Source organism: Rhinolophus hipposideros (genome assembly GCF_964194185.1).
Source record: "Rhinolophus hipposideros genome assembly, chromosome: 26".
In the NCBI taxonomy this organism is placed as follows: domain Eukaryota; kingdom Metazoa; phylum Chordata; class Mammalia; order Chiroptera; family Rhinolophidae; genus Rhinolophus; species Rhinolophus hipposideros.
In genome coordinates, this window is record NC_138072.1 from 19389665 (window position 1) to 19411251 (window position 21587).

At 33.5% G+C, this 21587-nt stretch overlaps 1 protein-coding gene across 1 annotated transcript in view; it reads right to left on the reverse strand.

Moving 5' to 3' along the window:
* The window catches only part of FMN2 (formin 2), a 331841-nt gene that overhangs the window by 105458 nt on the left and 204796 nt on the right, over positions 1-21587 (reverse strand). Inside the window, exons 9-13 of the mRNA XM_081039488.1 lie at positions 12760-12851; positions 12460-12589; positions 11101-11247; positions 8466-8525; positions 8188-8308 (exon numbers count right to left, since the gene is read on the reverse strand). Of these exons, the coding sequence (XP_080895614.1) occupies positions 8188-8308; positions 8466-8525; positions 11101-11247; positions 12460-12589; positions 12760-12851 (550 nt within the window). The remainder of the gene's footprint in view (positions 1-8187; positions 8309-8465; positions 8526-11100; positions 11248-12459; positions 12590-12759; positions 12852-21587) is intronic.

Here is a 21587-nt window from a genome sequence, read left to right on the forward strand (position 1 = left end):
CTCAGGCTCACTGTGTGCCAAGAATATAGGGGCATTTAGATGTTTCCTTTGCCTGAAATGTTTCTCTGCCCCCTCGCCATTCTCCTTCCTACCTATTCCAAATACACACACACCCCTCACCCATTTAGAATCTTCCCTCCCAGCATGGCTATGCTGGCTTTGGGGACCTGCTTGGTACATATCTCTATGGTTTTTATCACTTTCCATTTCTCTGTACTCAGCCTGTATTTGAGTCACATAGGATTGCTCCCAATTCCAAGAATGCACTCATTTCATGCCATAGTACTTAATGATTCACCTGCTAAAATTTCCTTTCATAATTTTTTTCACCTGTAAAGTATTCATAAGTCATGACTCCATTCTAGTAGCAATTCCTAGCTCAAGCTTTCCCTAATCAATTAGGTAGCATCTGGTTTACTACCGTGTTTCCCCGAAAACAAGACCTAACCGGAAAATAAGCCCTAGCATGATTTTTCAGGATGACATCCCCTGAACATAAGCCCTAATGCGTCTTTTGGAGCAAATATTAATATAAGACCCGGTCTTATTTTCGGGGAAACATGGTACATTATAGTGTAATTATCTGTCTTTATGTTTGGCTTATCAAGTACAAGGACCCATTTATCATTCATCATTTCTCTCCAAGTATCATGCAAAGCATCTTAACAATAAAAGGTACTCAAATAAATGCCAATTCTGAGTTCAATTGTCTTTAAGGACAACACATATTTGGATAAATTTTGTTGACTTAAACCGGGCTCAGTACTTTTATACTTGATACATACAAAATTCCAAGAAAAAATATATGCATTGAAAATACAGCTCCACTGTTTTAGATGAGAATATAATGATAATGAAAATTTGATCCATTACTTATAAAAATGCATGTTACATGAGACAGTTACACGTAATACAATACAAGATAGGGTCATATAGAAATGCCACATAAAATAAAGGGTAGAGCTCAACAACTAATGTGTGATTCTATTAGCACTCCTTCCTCTCTTTCACGTGCCATGCTAAAGCACCATTTGAAAGATTCCGGTTCTTACCTATTTTCTAATTAAAATATATCTTAGAATAGGATTTTATGCCCTTGGATTTTTAGTAGGGAATAGTAATTCTCAATCAGAAAATAGACTATGGAAAGCACTAGGAGTGGGTGGGGTATATCAAGAGGCATATCAAAAGTACTGGCATGGAGGCTTTTTCAAACAATACGTATACACAATTCTGACCCTAGTTATGAATTCTTCTGCAATGAGCCAAATCTCACAGTGAATATCTTTTATTCCTCAGATGTAAATCTGAAAAACCCATGATCTCATGGATTAAGAGACAATCAAAGCCCAAATAGTAGCAAAACTGGTATCTTTGCTATGCTCCTTGCTGTGCTTAAAATTCTGTTTTTCTTTTCCGTGGACAAAACTTCACTGATCTTTCAAAGTCCAATTTAAATATAAATTTTCAAGTGTATTTAATCATTACCTCTTCTGTTTCTATAGTTTTATTTATATAAGTGAAAAAATACTTGCTATCCTGTAAGTGGCTATTCCTACATAACCATTGGTCCTCTTATTAGTCTATGAGCTATGAGGGAAGGGTTTATACTTTTATTTTCTATTGATTTAATAAACATTTTTTGAATGATCATTAAGGTATTAGACTGTGATATCTGATTCTTTACTGATGTAAATATCATAAATTTTATTATTATGTTCTATTTTATGAGATAACCCACTCACTAAAATTTTAAGTTGCCTTTCTAGAAAGCATTTTGGTGATAAATATAAAGAATCTGAAAAACAATGTTCATTGCCTCAATCCAGTAATTATAAGAATCTATATCAAGGAAATAATCAGAAATATAGTAAAAAAGCTTATGAATAAGGATGTTCAGCACAATATTTCTTAAAAGTAGGGAAAATTGGGAAGAGTCTAATTTCTTATAAGAATCAAATTATTCACTAAATTATGGCACAATCATAAGATGGATTATACGAAACTATCTTAAATGGTTTTTGAATTGTATTCAACATGGGAAATGTTCACATTATAATTTCCAGTGTGAAAAAATATATAATATATAAAAGTGACTACAGATGTTTAGTCAACCGGAATAATGAATTAATTAATAGGCTGAGCCTTCCTTCCGTTGAAAACACATAGCAATGAATGAGGTTATAAAGAGAAAACAAACAGACACAGTATGCTTTTAAAATATTAATATCTCCTTGGACCAGAAATAGTAGAGAAGTCCATGTTCACAAACAGTGCCGAAATGAGAGGTAATTGGAGTGTGTGAGTAGAAGAGAAGGTAAAGATCTTGGCTTATGTAGAGACCAACGAAGGGAGAGTTCACACAGCAGGGAACGGAACCAGTCTTACTATTGGAAACCCAGAGCTGTGACTGAGCTCTCCAACCCATGAAAAGAGAATAAAAACAGTTACAACACAAATGCAGCCATATGCCTGGGGCAGCAAGAGAGAGAAGGCAGCTTTCCAGGCAAGATCTGAGCTAAGTCATTCACTAACTTGATGACTCAATCTATAAAAAACTGAATTTCAATATGCCGACATTGTAGGATCCCCAGGTTGCAGATAGATTTGGTTCTGGCCAAAGACAGGCAAAGTCAAAGCAATTGAAAAATGTTAAGAAAGTGCAGTATTTGAGGTGTCAGAAGACTGGAGAAAACAAAGGACAGGCAGATTGTCCTTGATTGACAGTTTCTGTCACAATTGTCCTTGATTGACAGTTTCTGTCACAATTCCTCAACACTTCAGTTGCAACACAAAAGCAATTACAGACAATACAGAAATGACTGGGTCTGTATGACTATGTTCCAATTGAACTTTATTTACAAAAAGAGGCCTCATTGAGCCCACAGGCTATAATTTTTCTAACACCTATTTTTAATCAACGAAAAGAAACTAATGAGTACAGAGACAGCTTAACTAATAGACAGATAACTATTACCAAATAAAAGATTAATTCATTTCAAATGGAACAAAAATATTGAAAATCTAAAAAGGACTTTAACATATTGTTATAAACATCAGCGATAAAGGAAAAATAATATGTAAAACAAGAAATTAAAGATAAAAACAGATATAGCAAAAAAATACTAGAAATCTGGAAACAAATTATCATGATTAAAAATAGTTGCATTGTTAATATAAACACCATATCAGATAGAGTCAAAGAGAGAATTAATGAACTGAAAGACAATGTTGAGGAATGCATAAAAATTATAGCAAAAGGGGGTGGTTGTGGATTTTTTTAAACAGGAAAGAAGTTAGGACACATGGAGGGTTAGGCCAACCAGCTGCAATGTACATATAAAATGAGTTTGAGGAAAAGGGGAGAAAAGTAATGAATATGTGAACAGAGAATTGTTGAGAATTCTTAAGACATGAAGGAAGACATTAGTCTTCAAGTTGAAAGTTCTCACTAAGTACAGAGAGATAATTAACTAAACAAACAAACAAACAAATTCTTACTACACATATTAAAGCAAAGCCAAAGATGAATCAGAATACTGAGAAAATTATGAAAGTCACCAAAAAGACAGATTATCTATAAAAGAATAACAATTAGATTGAAAACAGAGTTATCAGTGATCAGAGATGGCAAAAAAAAAGTTATATTCAAAATACTGATGAAAAATAAGTTGATCTAAAATTAGGTATCCAACAAAATCATCATTCAAAAATGAACGGAACATATTTTTTTCCCATTCTTTTTGGGACTAAGAATTTAACACCCACCAATTGTAATTGAGAGAACAACCAAATGAGAAGGGGGAAATGGGATGTAACAATGTTAGGATAATAATTGATTAAATATAATGCCAAATGTTATTGCCTAATGATTATAAAAATATCAGTAATTTTTAAAAGAAAAATGATAGGACTAAAAGTCTGGAAAAAACTAGAATAAAGATGAAAAATAGTTTAATTATAAGTTAGAATACTCGAAATGCCCATATTTGGGAAGATAAATATAATTAAATAAATGTATAGCATGTTATAAAATAATGTAAAGTAAGAAAATGTTAACATATAAGATCAGCCAACACTTTAATAGAACATCTATGTATAGTTTCCAAAATGTATTGGAGGAGTCAGGGAGAGAATATTGCACAATTTGTCAAGGTAGTATAAAACCAGAAAGAATGTAAATGTAAAATAAATTAAATTATCCAACTATAAAGCAGAGAACAAAGGAATGAACAAAAATTGTATGCATCATGATTCCAATGGTATAATTCATGCATGTTCAACACACATACACCAGATAAAAATATATCAAAATATTCACATTACTTATCATTGGACTATATATAGCATTACAGATAATATATATTCTACTCTGTATTTTTCAATGTTGTCTGATGTTCCCATGCTGAAATGATATTTATTTTAAAATCATAATAAAGAGTTATTTTAATAGAAGCTATTGGTTACATCTGAACTGAGTTTATAACATCATTTTTTTCTTTCCTCAAACAAAAAATAAATGTCAGAAATTTACAATTGTATACATAACTGGTACAAACAAATACAAGTCAATACAAACAAGTTTAAAGACAGGTTTTTACATATATCTGGACACAGACATTACTTCAACTTGAAGATAAAGTCAATAACTTTTAAACATTTTCAAGTCAGGTATTAAAGGTGGGAGAGGGGTAGAGGAGACAGAGAAGAATTTGCATGAAAACATTAATGTCCAGTGCCAGTAACCTAATTAGTCAGTGCTCTGTACGTGTTGAGTTGATTTAGGTCATGTGGCAAGTGCTATAATTTCTACCCAAGAAAGACACTGGAACAGAAATCATCATCATTTGGCATAACTGCATATAGAAAAGCTGTTGACAGCCAGAAGAGCTCAAAAGCAGATCAGGTTGCTTAACAAACTACATGTCACTGAGCTCAGACAGCCAGAGGAGTACCCTGAAGAGCTGTGGAAACTTTGGGAACAAGTATATAAATCAAACACAGTGGATGCTCTTATAAAACGTTAACAAGAAATTCAGTTGTCTTATGAAATGTCTCAGCCATGACATTATTTTTCAGTCTTTCCTTAGAAACAAAAAAATCAAGTGTCGAAGCAGAAGCAGAAGTGATACATCCAGAGGGTGAGTGACTTGAAAGCTTTTATCTGTCTTAAGAAACTAACCGCACTACTTGTTCTATTTTTCGTCGTATGAATAGCCAATACTTATTGGCTATCAGATGGAAGGTATTGAGTTAAATTCTTTACGTACATCATCTCATTTTTTAAATCTTCTGAAAACATGCTTCAGACAATAAGGGGACAAGCTATTTGAATCTTCTTAGATGAATGAGAAGGAATCATTTTTAGTAGGCTACATTTATCAAAGTAGACGTTATTTTTAACTAATTACTTCCAAAATAACGTAATCTAATGATTTCTCATTTGACTCTCATTTAGTGAGATAAATGTTCATATCTATTTCTACCCATCTCATTCCAAAAAGGGACATGAGGGCATTTCATTTTATGCCTTGTTGATATGAAATGCTACGTTCATGCCAAATCCTTCCCAGCAATTGAATTTAGCCAAATTTTAGCTCATAAGTTTTCCTTCCTTGTGTCATAAAACATCTTATTTTCTATACAAAAACCAAAATTGTGTAAAAGCAGAAAATAAGAGATGATTTATTATTTTTGTCAGTTTTTAAAGGATACCTCAGAGTTTGACAACCTTATAAATAGCTCTTCAAGCTGTTCTCATTTTACAAGACCAATAATACATGATTACATTACTTCATGAACTACAGTTTCATTTCCCCACCTTCACTGTGAGCTCCTCCGTGTTTCTGTTACTACCATGGTAGCAGGCTTGCATTTCTTAAAATGTATTGCACTGACTGGAGAACCTCCCAGATAGTGTATGAGAAAAGTGCTCTGTAGTCGAATAAATCAGGGAACTACTGCTAACCCTTCTTTCAGACCGCACTGTTGAATCCCTTACATTCATTTGGTCATGAAATCACTGCATTTCTAGGGCACCAAACTGTAAGAAGCTATGGACAAACTCGAGAAAATACTATGGTGAGGAAATGCCACAGGTGCTAGATGAAGGAACAGGTCTTTCAGAGAGTTTGTCTATATTTGTATAAAGAGTAAACCCTTCAGGTTAAAATTGTTAACTTCTGAACCCTCTGAGGCACTCACAAATTGCTAAGATACTCCTTCAATATTTAATATTCCGTGGTTACCACATTGCTCAAGAAGACAGATGTACAAGAGGAAATATTAGGTTGGTGCAAAAATAATTGTGATTTAACAGGTTACAAATCGTTGCAAAAACAGCAAGTTGTTTTTTTTTTTTTTGCACCAACCTGATAGTACAATGGCAGTGGCTACTCATCCTTTTCAACCCCACCATCTGGTGTTAGTTCTGTCTGTTTAGCTCTAAGTCTTGAGAGAACTTTCCATTTTCATGGCTACATGTATAGTTAATAGCTGTAGTAAAAAAGCATGTAGATATGAAAAACAAATGAGGTAACATTCCAAAGTAACACACCAATCAAAGTAAACATAAATCTCCGGGTAGTAACACTACCATTCCTCTCTTTTATCAAATCACCTGTAAACTATGAAGTTCTACTTTGCAAGACTTAATTGTTGATCAAAGTGTGAAATATTTTCCTGATATCCCAGAAATGCCTCTAGCACTGAGAGAGTGAGAGAGACAGAAGAACAGAGAGAAGGAAGAATTTAATAATCAAACCAAGATGTCTCGTATAATTTTGAAGTATGATAAATACTATACGTGAAAATTTTTTTGTTTTTATTTTTAAGGAGGGCTCAGCTCACAGTGGCCCATGTGGGGATCAAACTGGCAACTTTGGTATTATTAGCACCATGCTCTAACCAACTGAGCAAACTGGCCACCCGGTTTTTTTGTTTGTTTGTTTCTTTTTAATTGTTTTTTAAAAATCATACGTAAATATATAGCAGTACAGTATTGTACAAACATAACATCTTTCATCTATTATTTTTTAAAGACAAGGCACTAATTCTTGGGCTTAAGCAATGAGCACCCATATGTGAGGTTGTAAAAGGGGGACATCTAAGCAACAGGATTTCAGTGATGATTGTATCTTTGAGTACACATTATCACCTACAAATGCCTGATATGCATCGGGCCCATAATAAATGTTGCTGAGTGTTTAGGAACTACAAGCAAACTACCATACAATGTTTCTATGTTGACTTTAATCCATATAAAAGCATCTGTAACCAGAATGTAGAACAACTCCATAAATGTGATTACAGATCAATATGGATAAGCATTTCAAAATTGGGGTAGAATCTCTTAAAAATTTATATCATCCTTTTGGTCTCTGCACAGAGGTAACCAAGGCTCTCCTTTTCATCTAGTAAGACATTAGTTGAAAATCTCTTGTAAATTTATTTACACTCCCTGTCTGTGCTTAATGGAGTTAGACAGGGGCTTAACTAGATAGTTGAGGTGTTCTCAACTCCATTAACATTAAGAAACTTCATAAAAAGGGGATAAAAGGGATTTTATTTATAAAAATAATTTTGAAAATTGTAAACTATTTGCTTTTGTGTAAATGTTACTTTTAATTTAGAAATATGAAGAATTTGAGACGCTCTTCAAAATGATTTGATATAATGCTTCTGAATGAACAATAAAACATACAGGCATGTGCTGTTGTTTTTTTCCCCTGTGTTTTTTTTTTTTTTCTCCCGACCAAATATGTGAAAGAAGATATTTTGTCCCCATGAAAGTTCACAAGCTACAAAATCTTGAGCAAGTATATCAAGGGAGGGTTGGTTGGGAGAGACTATTCATCTTTTAACAATGACATGATAAATGTGCAAATGTTCTTGGCTATAAAGTGAAAATAAAATGGTCAAACTTGCTCCTGATGAAAGAGATTGCTATTCAAATGACCAAGATACTATTCAATAACTAAATTTGCAATACACATAACTTCATAAATGACAAAATAATAAGATTAGTGGTAAATTGTTTTCTTTTGCCACACCAATTTTTAGTTCTACAAGACTGTAAAGACTTTTTCTTCTGAAACATTGAAAGTTCTGTCTTTGCTCATGAAAACAGCATAAGTAACAAACATGAGTTTCATTAAGATTATAAAGTTCTTTAAGATTATAAGTTACCTTTCAAGTCTTTCTTTAGTTTTCTGAGATCTTTTTGAAAATCTTCAAACTTCATCTGTGTGGCCTGAAAGAGGTCCTGGGGTTCTGGTAATGGAAAGACACACTGTTCTTTTCCAGCATCCTAATTAGCAAGAAACACATAATTTTTAAACAAATCAGGGTTAATATAAATAAGAATAATACAACAGTAGCAATGGCAACACATCAAAAACAAACAATGCCAAATCATTAAACAATAAAGAATAACAGATTATGACTATATGTAAAAATTGTCTTACCTCATCAAAATTTCGAAGATAATAGGAAACGATATATGACAAAAGGCTTCTGCTATTGTCCTAGGCAGAAAGACCAAAGTAAAAATATGTTTTATAAAATAGTAAATATATAGTGTTAAATAAAATAAATTCCAGTAAATCAGCATATATAGATGAGAAAAGTTAGAAAGAAATGTGAAATTCAGTATTTCAATTACTTTAGTGACTGTATCTAAGGAGTTTAACGGCAGAGACTCTTATTTTCCCCCAGAGCTCCCAGCTAAGGAACAAGTGGAAGTAGAGCTGTTTAAGGGCAGGGTCTCAACTGTAAATACCCTCCAATTTTTACTCTCCTCAGTCAGAAAATTAGTTCATTAACTTCTATGTTTTATTATTAAGAGGTATAACTACTATCTTAACTGAAAAGATTAAATGTTGCCAGTATTTCTATACACTGGACCAGCAAGTATCACTTCAACAGTTAAGTTTTACTGTCTTGTTAGTACATTGATTAGGGAAATAAAAAAGTTAAGTATTTTAAGTCATCAGAAGCTTTAAGAACACAAATACATATTATAAATTGTGGAAACTAAGACTGTAGAATTCATATCAGTGCACCTATAAATAATGCAACGCATGTAGTTATATAGTAAAAAAATGTAAAATTATTTCATATCTAAAGGTATTCAAAAAACAGCTTTTCATCTGATTTCTGGAACATTTGGAGGCATTATATATGTTTTTTTGGTTTTTTTGCATTGTTCAAATTTAGTACTAGGTAATCTGAATGTGAGAGATCAAATATATATTTTAATAACACACCCTATGATACTAACTACATTCCTTGGAATGTTGAGTCTAACCATAATTTCCCCCATTTATAAAAATAATGATATCTCTTTACAATCAAGTTTGACATGATATGGTAACGTAACTATCAGAGACTTCTCTCATAGTAATATGTAGTAGTAGTACTAGTAAAGCTAGTCGTAGTAGTGATGATAACAATACTAACACAATATCCATTACACAGCAATAGGTAGCAATAATGATAATAAAACATATTTATTAGAAAAAGGATTTGCTTGCAAAACGACTTCAGCAACTTGACTTCAGTTCTCTTTCTGAACTTGATTAGCAGTATCAGTTAACAAAACATTTATTATCGGCATGCCAAGTTAAAATTCTGAGTGATCTGAGTAAGAGCTCTGTCAATGCATGTCAACAGTTATATTTGTATTAGAGAAAAAGAACCAAATCAGGAAGACCTTGCATGGTTCTTATGAGAACCCAATTGTTTTTTAAAGTCCTTCTTCTTGAGTCATTAATCTTTATCTTGATTACTCCTTAATTATTTAAATTAAAGGAAATTTAACTGATTGGGGGATTAAATAAGATAAATCAACCAAATTTTTAAAAATCCCTTATTCATATGTAATGATCACCAGAATCTACTTCAGATACATTTTTGTAAGTTAAATATTAGGTCTATGTTATTTATGTTCCAATGTTATTTGCAAAAGTTACTGTTTCAATACAACAAGCAGTTGTTAAGAACTATTCAAGAACTACCATGTGTTTAGAGTGCTTTTGTTTTTGAACAAATGTGCTTTATAAGGTTGACATAATAGAAGTTCCTACGAAAGTGTATATCATACAAATATAATAGTATTTGAATAAATATAACCACAAAAATCACAAAAATTATATGTTCTTGGTGTTCCAAGGAGGGACTATGCTTTATTATATTTTGGAAAAGCACAGTGTCTGGCATTTCATACAAGCCCAATGAAAGAAAGTTAAACAGATGTATGAGTGGATGTATGAATAAACAAATAAGTTGTTAAGCAACAAAAAACAAAATGAAATAGTATCTCTTTCTTATGAGGGAGATTATTTCATTATCTAGGAAGGAAAATTTTATATATTTTCATTTGTATAATCCAATTGTTTACTTAAGCTTAATATTATGAAAACATATCCATAATTTCCTTCATTATACAGTTCTGTGTGGAGATATTTTTATCAGAGAAACAGAACTCTTTTATTTTCTAAGTTTATAATCTTAGACTTTAACTCTGACCATTATGCTTGTTTCCCTAATATTAGATTTCTACTGACACTCTCATAATCGCTTAGATGTTAATTTTAAACAAACACAACTGTGGAAGTAGGATCAAAATATAATCAGGCCTGCAAAAGGGCTTAGACATTCCCACAGATACCCGTATCAAGGAGAGGAACAGAATCGTCTTTTATATTTTATTTAGAAAGTATTTTCACTTGTCCTTGTATTGCTTAACATAGACGGAAAGAACAAAGTAATGTATATACAGTCTAATTTATGAGTCCATAAGGATAAATATTAGCAGACATGGTACAGAAAAAATGAAAAAAATAATTATTTTTATTTTAAAATATTGTCTATGCAATTATTCCTTAGGCATAGAACTCAAAACTGCTCACTTAAGAAACATTACTATTCACCTAATCACAAATATACGATGACCATTACTTTTATCTAAATCAAAACAAAGAAAATTTCCACTGTGGAACATAAAGAAACATTTATTACAACTGATTTGTAGTCAAACTTATTATTAAACAAAACATCTAATCCTCAATTTGCCTAGATACATTCATACAAAATACTTACACTGCTTTTGACATCTTTCAGCTTCGGAAGAATGTCTAATCCAAAACCATCTGCCTGTCCCCGAGTCTTATTTCCACCGTTCATGTAGTTACCAAAGGCAAGAACCAAACCCAGAACCTGCATAACTCCTGGGCCATTTTTTAATGTCTGTAAAACAGGATAAAGAACAATTTCTTTCTTACACAAAGTTTTATTGGAACTATCTTAAGTCAGCTGCAGATATTCATATTATGTTAATAATTTGAGGTCATATCCAAACTTTATCATTGCTCAATATGAGCTCTATTTGAAGGGGAATGTCTCCAAAGTGGACTTTAAAAAAACTGTAGCACTAACAAGTATTTAGGTATGCTTTTGCAAGCTGAGATACACCAATCTGGGCCATTTCTATGATGTAATTGTAAGGAAAATAAATAAGGCGATCAGATAATATGACAACCAGTACAAAATAATGTCATTGCTATCATCCTAATTTTACCTACCTCTGGAGCAATACACATTTTTGGCATAAGTTGTGGGAAACCGATACATAGTTACAAAAATTAATTTCCAAATGTAGATTTATCCCTGAAAAATTTATACTCGCTTCTTCCAAAACACAAAGTTTAACCTGAATTTGCATGTCACGTCCTCTGAAAATGTGCCATTAATAGGACTTCTTTGCAAAATGATTTACCACAACCAGAACAAATGGTGCTATTGATTTGTGACAAATTGTTTTAAATGTCATTATTGGTAATTGCTGCCAAGTATTTATTCTTTGTTTTCAGAAGATCATACAGCTGTTCCTAAATCATTTGGTTGGAATCATTAACAATTTGTCAAGGGACCTTTCCAAATATGAAGAAAAGTAAATAAAATGCCTTCAAATCACATTCAATTGGCAGTTTGACGTGTAAGAGGTCCATGAAAAGTGAAAATTTTGCTTTGGCAAAAGCAGAAGAGACAAACAGCACTCGGAATAGAGACAGTGGAAATGTAACGGCTTTGTGCGATGTCAGAGGGGTAGCGGATGGGGGAGGGGGTTCACACAGTGTGAGGGATAGAAATGATAAATGTCTAACTGTTACATTGTTTTGTGCACCTGAAACTAATAAAAAAAAAATTTTTTTTTAAATCTCTGGAGGTCGACACACGATAACCACATTCTCACAAAGTGGTCCTGGGGGGCCAATGTGCCGACCCCAACATTACTTTGTTCTTGAAGCTCAGTCATAATGTGTTGTCTGCCGTGGGCCTGTTATCCTTCAAATTTTATGAGGACTTCGAATAAACGAAAACATTTTTGAAATGTGAACATGACTGAACACTATTAAATATCAGAATCCAAGCTTTAACCCTCTGTGGAAAAGAACCCACCTCACACAATTTCTGTAGTAATTCCAGTTTTCGACGAATTGAGCAAATGCTTTCTGAAAATGTGGACTGGAACAGGATGCAAAAAACTCGCTCTGAAAAGTTGGGGATTAGCGACAGCTCATAAAGGAACCTAAGGAAATAAAGCCAAGTTAAGAGGAATAATATAACTCATATGAACAGAGGTTTATCCTCATATCATTTGTAACAATTACTATACACAGAAGACACTGCATCTTCCAAGTGGAAAGAGCACCCCCTCGCCGCCTGGATGCCCATTGCAGGGTCCTGAGGGACGCTTACTGTTCAGGTTTGTCCAGAGACTTGGCGTTCTCCTTGTCTTTGGAGGATCGGCCGTGCTTTTCAATTTTTTCCAGTTCATCTGACTGTGCTCTCTGGAAATCCAAAGACAAGCTGTTTTTCAAAATCTGGTTAATTGAATCCCTTAGATAATGATGATCTTAATATAGCAAAACTTTCTATATTTTCATATTTCCTAGCATCTCTTTGTTGTTAAGCTTGACTTAATTCATGAGGCATTTGAAAGTGTAAATATGTTTAATGCAAACCAGATCATGTCCAAACCTTCCAAATAATGTTATTGACTATTAGTGATCTGCAAAACATCTATTTATGCAAGCATACTTTAAAACAACACAGTCTTTCTCTCTTGCTTTTTGGCTGTTTATAATATTCTCTAAAATGCAAAAATTTCATTTTAAAGTGGTATTTCTTATTAAGGAGTCAATCAATTAAAGTTGGAATTAATTTGATCCTAAGGTTTGTCATAAGATTTTTAAAGAAAAAAAGTACTTATTTAACTATTGCAATTATTGTTTATGGGTATTTTTTTCTTAGGGGAAAGAAAAATGCACTTTAATTAGTAAGTCATGGAAAAAAATAATAGGTTTTGATTTTTCCGCTGAATTTTGTTTTTGACACAAAAAAAGGCTCTAGGCTTTTTTCTTCCTAAGTGTCTTCTTTCAACCATTTATAATATCAAGCTAAACATGTGTCAGACTAAATTTGTTTCTTTATAGGAGAAAATCTGTATTTTAACATAATGTAGAAGACTATAAATGAGGAGATGTGCAAGTCTATTCTTTATGGAGAATTGGGGTGATTTTTATTTGTAGTCTTGTGTTTGTTTGTTTGTTTTTTATATAATTCACAAGATATTTCAAATCAGCCAAATCTACTTTCTAAATGCATTAACAAGTGCGAATAAACTACCACATCTTGAGTTTCAGTCTAGTCCTCAGGACTTAAAATCCCTTCAACATTATTTTAGAGACTACATATTTCACCTAAACAAAGCTATGTTCTGTTTTGTATTCACTGATCATTTTGAAATGCAGGTTTTTGATTGATGGGGTTAGCTAACAAAAACTAGTTCCTCAAAGGAAGCTTCGTTTTAGCCGTGGAAGAGAATTTGATAACAAATCAATGGATTTGCTGAGGGTTTGATAAATTTTGCATTTGGAATATAATACAACAAAAGGATTCAAAGAAGTAAAGAAGGTGCACTTCATGCAAATATCCCAATGTAATGTAATGTAATGTAATACAACAAAAGAATCCAAAGAAGTAAAGAAGTTGCATTTAATGCAAATATCCTAAGCTACTCCAAAAATTTAGAAACTTCTAGAATTTCAATAGCATAGTAATCTTACTTTTTTCCTCCAGTTTATTGCAGCCTTGCCCATGAATTTGAGGGGAATAAATGCCACCTCATTTATTTATAGTTACCACATATAAGAATGGGCCCCATAGATGCTATCACACTACCACTTACAGCCAAGTAAAAAGATGGCCCTTCAGAATGACCAAACCCATCTTTCTGGCAAACAAGTAACGGAGTAATATTATAAAAGAATATTAATGTCAAGAACAATGATAAGGCAATGTGATTAGTGCTAGGATAGAGTTCTAGCACTAACTCTAGGATAGAGTTAAAACTGTGTTTTAAGACACAGGATCACACCAAAGTACACCATGTAAAGCCATCCAATCCTTATACTCTCTCTATTATTATTATTATTATTATTATTATTATTATTATTATTATTTAAATGAGATCCTCTACCAGAGCAATTAGTCTGCTATCTTTAAGCCCAACCACATCCTATACCCAAAACCTCACCAGGAAAAAAAAAAGAACCCTGATTGCTACAATATGATGCAGTCATTAAGCTTATTTATTGGTTTACGTTTTGTTTTTTGAAACTTAGGTACCCTGACATGGACTCAACCTAGTTGAGTACTGGTACCAGGAGTTGAATGAATGAATACAAGCCCACCCTTGGAACCCAGTAAATCCCCCTGGGTCTTGAACAAATAAACAAAGAAAATCTCCAGAGGTATACACAAGAGAAAAAAGATGGCCAAGGTAAATCACAATTATAACTAAAGACACAAGAGAAGGACAAAATTCCTCAGTAACCTGAGAAGAAAGTGACTTTCTGGATGTACTATAAAGTTAATTCCCCAAACAGTCATTACATATGAATTACTAATTGCATAATCTTTTATAGTCACGCTCTATTACTATTTCTGCTCAGTTTAGAAAGCTGCCTTGGGTTGATGGTGCTGCTTTAAAGCCAGTACGGGGAACTAACTGCTACTCTATCCATGTCCCCCACACCCCTTTCTTCTTCCCCACACTGAGTTACACAGAACTTCCAAATATTGGCATATGTCCTTTTATGATATTAAAAATAAAATCAAGTTTTAAGAGACATCACCTATCCTATCAGAAAAGTCTTTAAGTGCATGGAAGTTCTCAAGCTCGTAGTGGCAGCTACAAAATTTCCAAAATTATAATTTTTATTTTAGATCTTGAATTTTATCAGTGGCAGCAAATACTGCCAGTTGTTTTCCTTGAAGTAACTGGTTTGTTTTGTTTATTTTCAAGAAAATGTCTACCAAATGCCAAGGTATTAATAACCACAGTTTGCCAGTCAGATTCTCAAACAAGAATGGTGTTCAATGAAAAAAGGGCTAGTTTAATTCATAACTTAATCACACAAGTGCTTTTAATCAAACTGTTGTACTTTGTTATATACCAGAAACAGTTTGTGTGTCCTTTCCATTTCGTGGCACAAAGTATTAAAAAGACATATACTCAGGAGTTGAGTTTTAATAAAATTAGTAATTTTCACTACTTCATCAAGGACACTCTTAAATGAAGCTGGCTGTTGATTTTTCTTTCTTTTTCCTGCAAGTGCATGTCAGTGAAGAATTAAAATGGTGAATCAGTGTGGTGTCACTGACCTGATTCATGACGAGGCACAAGCATTTTTACGTACCACTGCTTTTGAACCACCAGTACCAAAGTTTACACTGTCAAAAAGGCAAATAACATCTCAGTGTTATTATGAAAATAGATTTTACTTTGCAGGCCTCCTTGGAAAAAATTGCAGGGATCCCAGTGTGTCCATGGAGCGATTTTGGGAAATGATATTTGGTAAAACCTTCCTATCCTGTTGATTAAATTCTCTTCAACATTCACTAAGACCTCAAGTGACAAAAATTCATTGTCTCCTTAAACTGTTATTACATTTTTAGAGAAGATTGTCTACTCTCTGGGGTCAATTACAAATTTCTTTCAAATGTTTGAGAAAACTAAAATTTCCCCCCTCTGTTTTCTGTGCTGTGTTCTATACTCTGATTCTTTACAACTCATGGCATGAATGTGAATTTCATCACAATCATAGTTTCTCTCTGAGTATGTTTCTGATTCCTTACAAACGAGGTACACACAATAGTGTCATTCTCCCAAGTGTGAACTGAAGCTACCATGGCAGACTCTGATTCTCAACTCGATTGTTCCAGAAAGACTGCTCCTGTTAGTACAAGAATTAAGGAACATTCTTGGTGGAGGGTAACCTACAACCTTTAAGTTATCAGTCTAAGAGACCTCTGAATTATTTTTGGATTTATAGGCTCTGTTCCATTGCTTTTATTCTATATTTATGAAATTGATTATTTTGGACTTAAACACAGTAACACATTTACTTATGTAATTTTTTTCTATATCCAATCAATTATTCTAAGATGTTCATAGCTTGAGATCATGATTTTATCATGCTATGGGGCAAAAAATACTTTGGGCTACGTTAGCATGAGAAAGAATCATAAAACAGAGACGATAAGGCCTATGTTTTAAAGAATATGTGGCTCTAGATAGACGGAGAATTAAATTAAACTCATTAATTTGCTTCTACATTTGCTCTGCTTCTTGTATTCCGAGTCACTGCTGAAGGCACAGGCATGTACCCAATACTTCACACCATCACACCACATCGTCTACCTGGAATATGCTTCGCCCACGTTGGCTTGATGCTCTTGGTGTGGCTTAGATACAAACTACTCTGAAAAACCCACCCTGACCATCTAGATCCTCATTATCTCTCTCCAGACTGATAACACAGAGACTGATGTTTACTATGTTTTATGCTTTGCTTATCACAACGTCTGACTGATGATGTACATATATGCCTACTCATCTTCTAGTGACAGGAGCTTCTTGAGGAAAAGGGTCATATCTTATGTATCTCTATGGTCCTACTGACCAGTACAATTCATGATACATAGTTAACAGTATTTTTTTTTAATTGAAAGATTAAATCAGACAAGAAAAAGAAATAAAAGACATCTAAATTGAAAAGAAAGAAGTAAACCTGTCATAATTTGCAGATGACTTTATATAGAGAAATCCCCAATGATTCCACCAAAAAACTATTAGAACTGATAAATAAATTCAATAAAATAGCAGGTTACAAAATTAATATTCTAAAATCAATTGCATTTTTATACACCAATAATGAACTGTCAGAAAGAGAAATTAAGAAAACAATCCCATTTACAATTGCATCAGAAAGAATAAAATACTTAGGAATAAATTTAACCAAGGAGGTAAAAGATCTGTATTTGGAAAATTATAAGACATTGAAGAAAGAAATTGAAGAAGATAGAAATAAATGGAAACATACACCGTTACCATGTCCATACTACCCAAAGCAATCTATAGAGTCTATTGCAATCCCTATCAAAACACCAAAGGCATTTTTCTCAGAGATGGGAGACATAAACCTAAAATTTATGTGGAACCACAAAAGACACCAAATAGGCACAATAACCTTAACAGAGAAAAATAAAGTTGGAGGTATCATGCTACTAGATATCAAACTATTCTACAAGGTTATAATAATCAAAACAGTATGGTACTGGCATAAAAACAGACACATAGGTCAATAAACAGAATAGAGAACCCAGAAATAAACCCATGATTATATGGTCATTTAATATACGACAAAGGAGGAAAGAATACACAGTGGGGTAAATAAAAGTCTCCTCAATAAATGTTGTTGGGGAACTTGAACAGACCCATGCAAAAGAATGAAAGTTGACTATGTTCTTCACAATATACAAGAATAAACTCAAAATGGATTGCACACTTAAATGTAAGACCCAAAACCATAAAGCTTCTAGAAGAAAACATAAGCAGTAAACTCTCTGACATTGTTCTTAGTAATATTTTCTGATATATACCCCAAGATCAAATAATTGTTGCCTCTTCAGGAACTATCCTATTCTTTCCACAGAACTCTATCCTAGCACTAATCACATTAGCCTGTAGTTATTTAGTTACATATTTGACATTTACCATTTTATTTGACAACCATCCATCTTATGTTTAGAGTGCCTCATTTTATTTAGAAGAAAAATCTGTATGTTAAGTACATTATGGATGAAATAGCCTTTTCAGTGTTGGACTGGGGCCTTAGCAATTTGAAGGTGAAATGTTTCTGCATTATTTAAAGGATAATTTAAAATTTAAAATATTATTTTGAACATTACATATTCAAGAGTTTATGGGTGGTCTATATACTACTTATGGACTCATACATCTTCTAATCCTGAAAATGAGCTTTTCAAGAGATATACTTTTTATGGTCCACAGACTCATATCCTTCAGCCCCACAGATCTTTTTTCCTCAGGTACAATAAACAACTGGGATATCTTTAAATGCCAAGGGCTGATGGGAATTTGTAAGACGGTGGCCACATACACATATCAATCTAAAATTCGTGTCTAAGGGCTGAACCCACTTCAAGGATATGAAAATCTTGAGTATTTAACCAAAAATATGTAAGTAAACAAAAAAATTCAGAGCCAAATACTCGAGATGCCATCTGGAATCATTCAACTTCTTAAACAAGTTTACTGAAGAAAATATAATAGGCGTTTTACATCTTTATTAAGAGAACTGACTATTTATTACTTTAATAAATTTATTGCCTAGTTAAATTTTGGTTATTGCAATCATGGGCAATAAGGAGGAAAGGTGAAGACCTCTCAAGCTAATATGTCAAAATAATCAAATGTTATTACTGTTCGTGCATAATTTCAAGTCACGACCCAGCTTTAGTAATCAGCAAAGCTCTTAACAGGTACTTATTGAAACAATCAACATTCACTACCATTGAAAAATATCTACCTTATATGATCATATACCAACTAAACTTGAAAGTCTTCTACATAAACTATAATATTCCTTGCCATAAGTAGCATCAGCAGTATAAAGGGATTTAGAGGAGGTACGCTGAAGATTTATGACATCGGTTTGGGAAAATTTGTTATGGTTGCTAGCCAACTGTACCATTTCTCTAATGCTTGCTTGCCATCATGGAAAATTACTGGGAAATGTTTAGTATATGTGTCAGAAGAGACTGTCCTCCCGGGAGAGCTGAATAGTTATTAAAGAGTGAATGTGCAAGAAATACTTTCCATACTCTACCAAGCTAAAAAGTTGTTAATCTTCTCAAAGAAAGAAGCAAGAGGCAGATCACAGAATATAATTAATATAAAAACAATGGCTAGTAGAGACAGACAGGGTGCTTATAAACAATTTGATACCACACACAGGGACGTGCAATTCATATACTTCTGAGGGGAGACCTCCTTGGGGACCAAAAGAAGCTGCATTACAAGGAGAAGCAAACAAGTGTTTCCATTATCAAACAAGGTTTATTTAGAATTAAAATACGAGAAAAAATATCAGGGATCAAAGCTAGTGTTAAGCTAACATAAAACTCACTGCAAACTATTTTTTATCCATTAAAGATTTATTCTCCATCTACTTTATAAAGAATTCGAGGATAGCATTAATAGAAGATCTGTTTTCATCTCTCATCCTCTTTTTCCAAATAGTAGAAACCTTGGATATCTCTTAGTTTCAGGTCAGCACATATTTAAGACAAGCCTGTGATTTATAGTAGGTCACTAGTTGGATCAGAATTTTTCAGGGAAGTGTGAAAACTGGCATAGGCATCTTTCCCTTTGTCGACCCAGAGAACGCAAATGCCTGTTCAAAAGGACTCCTGGTGAATAATTGGGCTCAAATCTATAAACAGTCTAGTAGTCATTACTAATCACTAATCAGTCATTACTCTCATTCTCTCTGTGCTTCAGGGAAAAGCTACACCGAGCTTCATGCTTCCTGCGTGTTCCGGCCATCTATAAGAGAGTTCCTAGGATCTTATTTTGACCAATAGGACTGAGACTTTCCCTGTCCAATTGGAGTTGTGCAGCTATATCCTCACTTGAACCTTCACTGGCCAATCAGAATGGCTCATTCCAACCAATCAGGACAGTGTATTATGAACCAATCAAACTGAGAGGATTTGGAGTCTTCATTTACATGATAACAGACTAACCAGGGACTACGGGCAGGAACTCTTCTCTATGTAAGCCAGCTTCACCTCTGTCTCAGTGGTAGATACTTTCAGTTTCCATTGCAGACTATGTTTCCCCAGCCCAAACTGTAATACCGCAGCAGGGCAGAGCTCTCCCCAGAGCAGAGCTGTGACCCTAGAACCGCCTGGCCTGGGCAGCCTTAGGTAAGCTATACACAGCCATGTGGTATCATGACTGAGCGTATCACTGTGGAGCTGTCTCACAGACATCCTGTTCCAAAGCTGTCCTATGTCACAATTGGGCTTGCTCTGAATAAAGTCTCTCTCCCCTCACACACCCCAAACTGGAGACTTCTTTTGGTGTTGAATTGGTGGCGACAACCTGCAGTCAACACATTCAAGCAATACTTGTGCTCCTAGCTACATATGGATACCACATCTCTTTCCCCAAAACTACTCAGCTTTATGATCTTTTTAAAGGTTGGGACTTAAAGTGCCTTATATTTTATATGAACCTATTATTTCATTTAACATTAGCCCTTGAATTCTTATATAATAATTAAAATTTTATATGAATTTTAGCTCTTCAACAAAACTATATTCTCCTTTCAGGGGGTGGGCGAACCAGCATATTTCCTAGAACCGGACTATGTTCAAAAACATAAACTGGAAAAGAAAACGTGTAAGCACAAAGTATTTTTCAAGGTATTAGCATAGACTGTCATTTTACATACATTATTTTAATATTGAATTAAATACTAAAAACTATACTTTAATGTACATGGAATTTTCCAGAAATGGGTCCACCGGACATATCTAAGAAACTTTAGTGACTTCAACTTTATTAAATGTTTGCCATTTTAGAAAATTCTATTAGTAGTGATGAAGCCATTTTTAGCTACTGTATTCAAGGTGATTACCAATAAATGACAAATTTTTTGAAATCATTATATCTTCTGTTCCAATCATTTCTAACCATTTACATAATTAAATCAATCGTACAATACAGATTATTTTGTTATTTCTACTTTATATTATAGTGCAGATACTAGATGATTTAAGTTATATACGTACATAGATTGAATTACCCATTGATTCCTTTGCAGGACGGTAAGGAAAACATTATAACTACTGATTTAAATAAGGAAGCACTGAATGCACAGGAATGAGAATTAATGGCCTGGTCGAACTGGTACCCACCCAGGATGATACATCCCTCTGTAGGACGCTAAGTTAGTAAAGAGACTCAAAAAGGAAAGAATAAGGGGTAACACTGGTAGACGAAAGAGCAAACATTTTAATGTTAAGTGACAGTAAATTTCAAGGGATGCATTTCTGCATTGGGTCTAGTAATTGAAAACAAGATGAGTGGCTGGGTAAGGAAAAGGAGAAGGTCAGGAGCAGGAAGACCAAAGTGTTTTGAATACAAT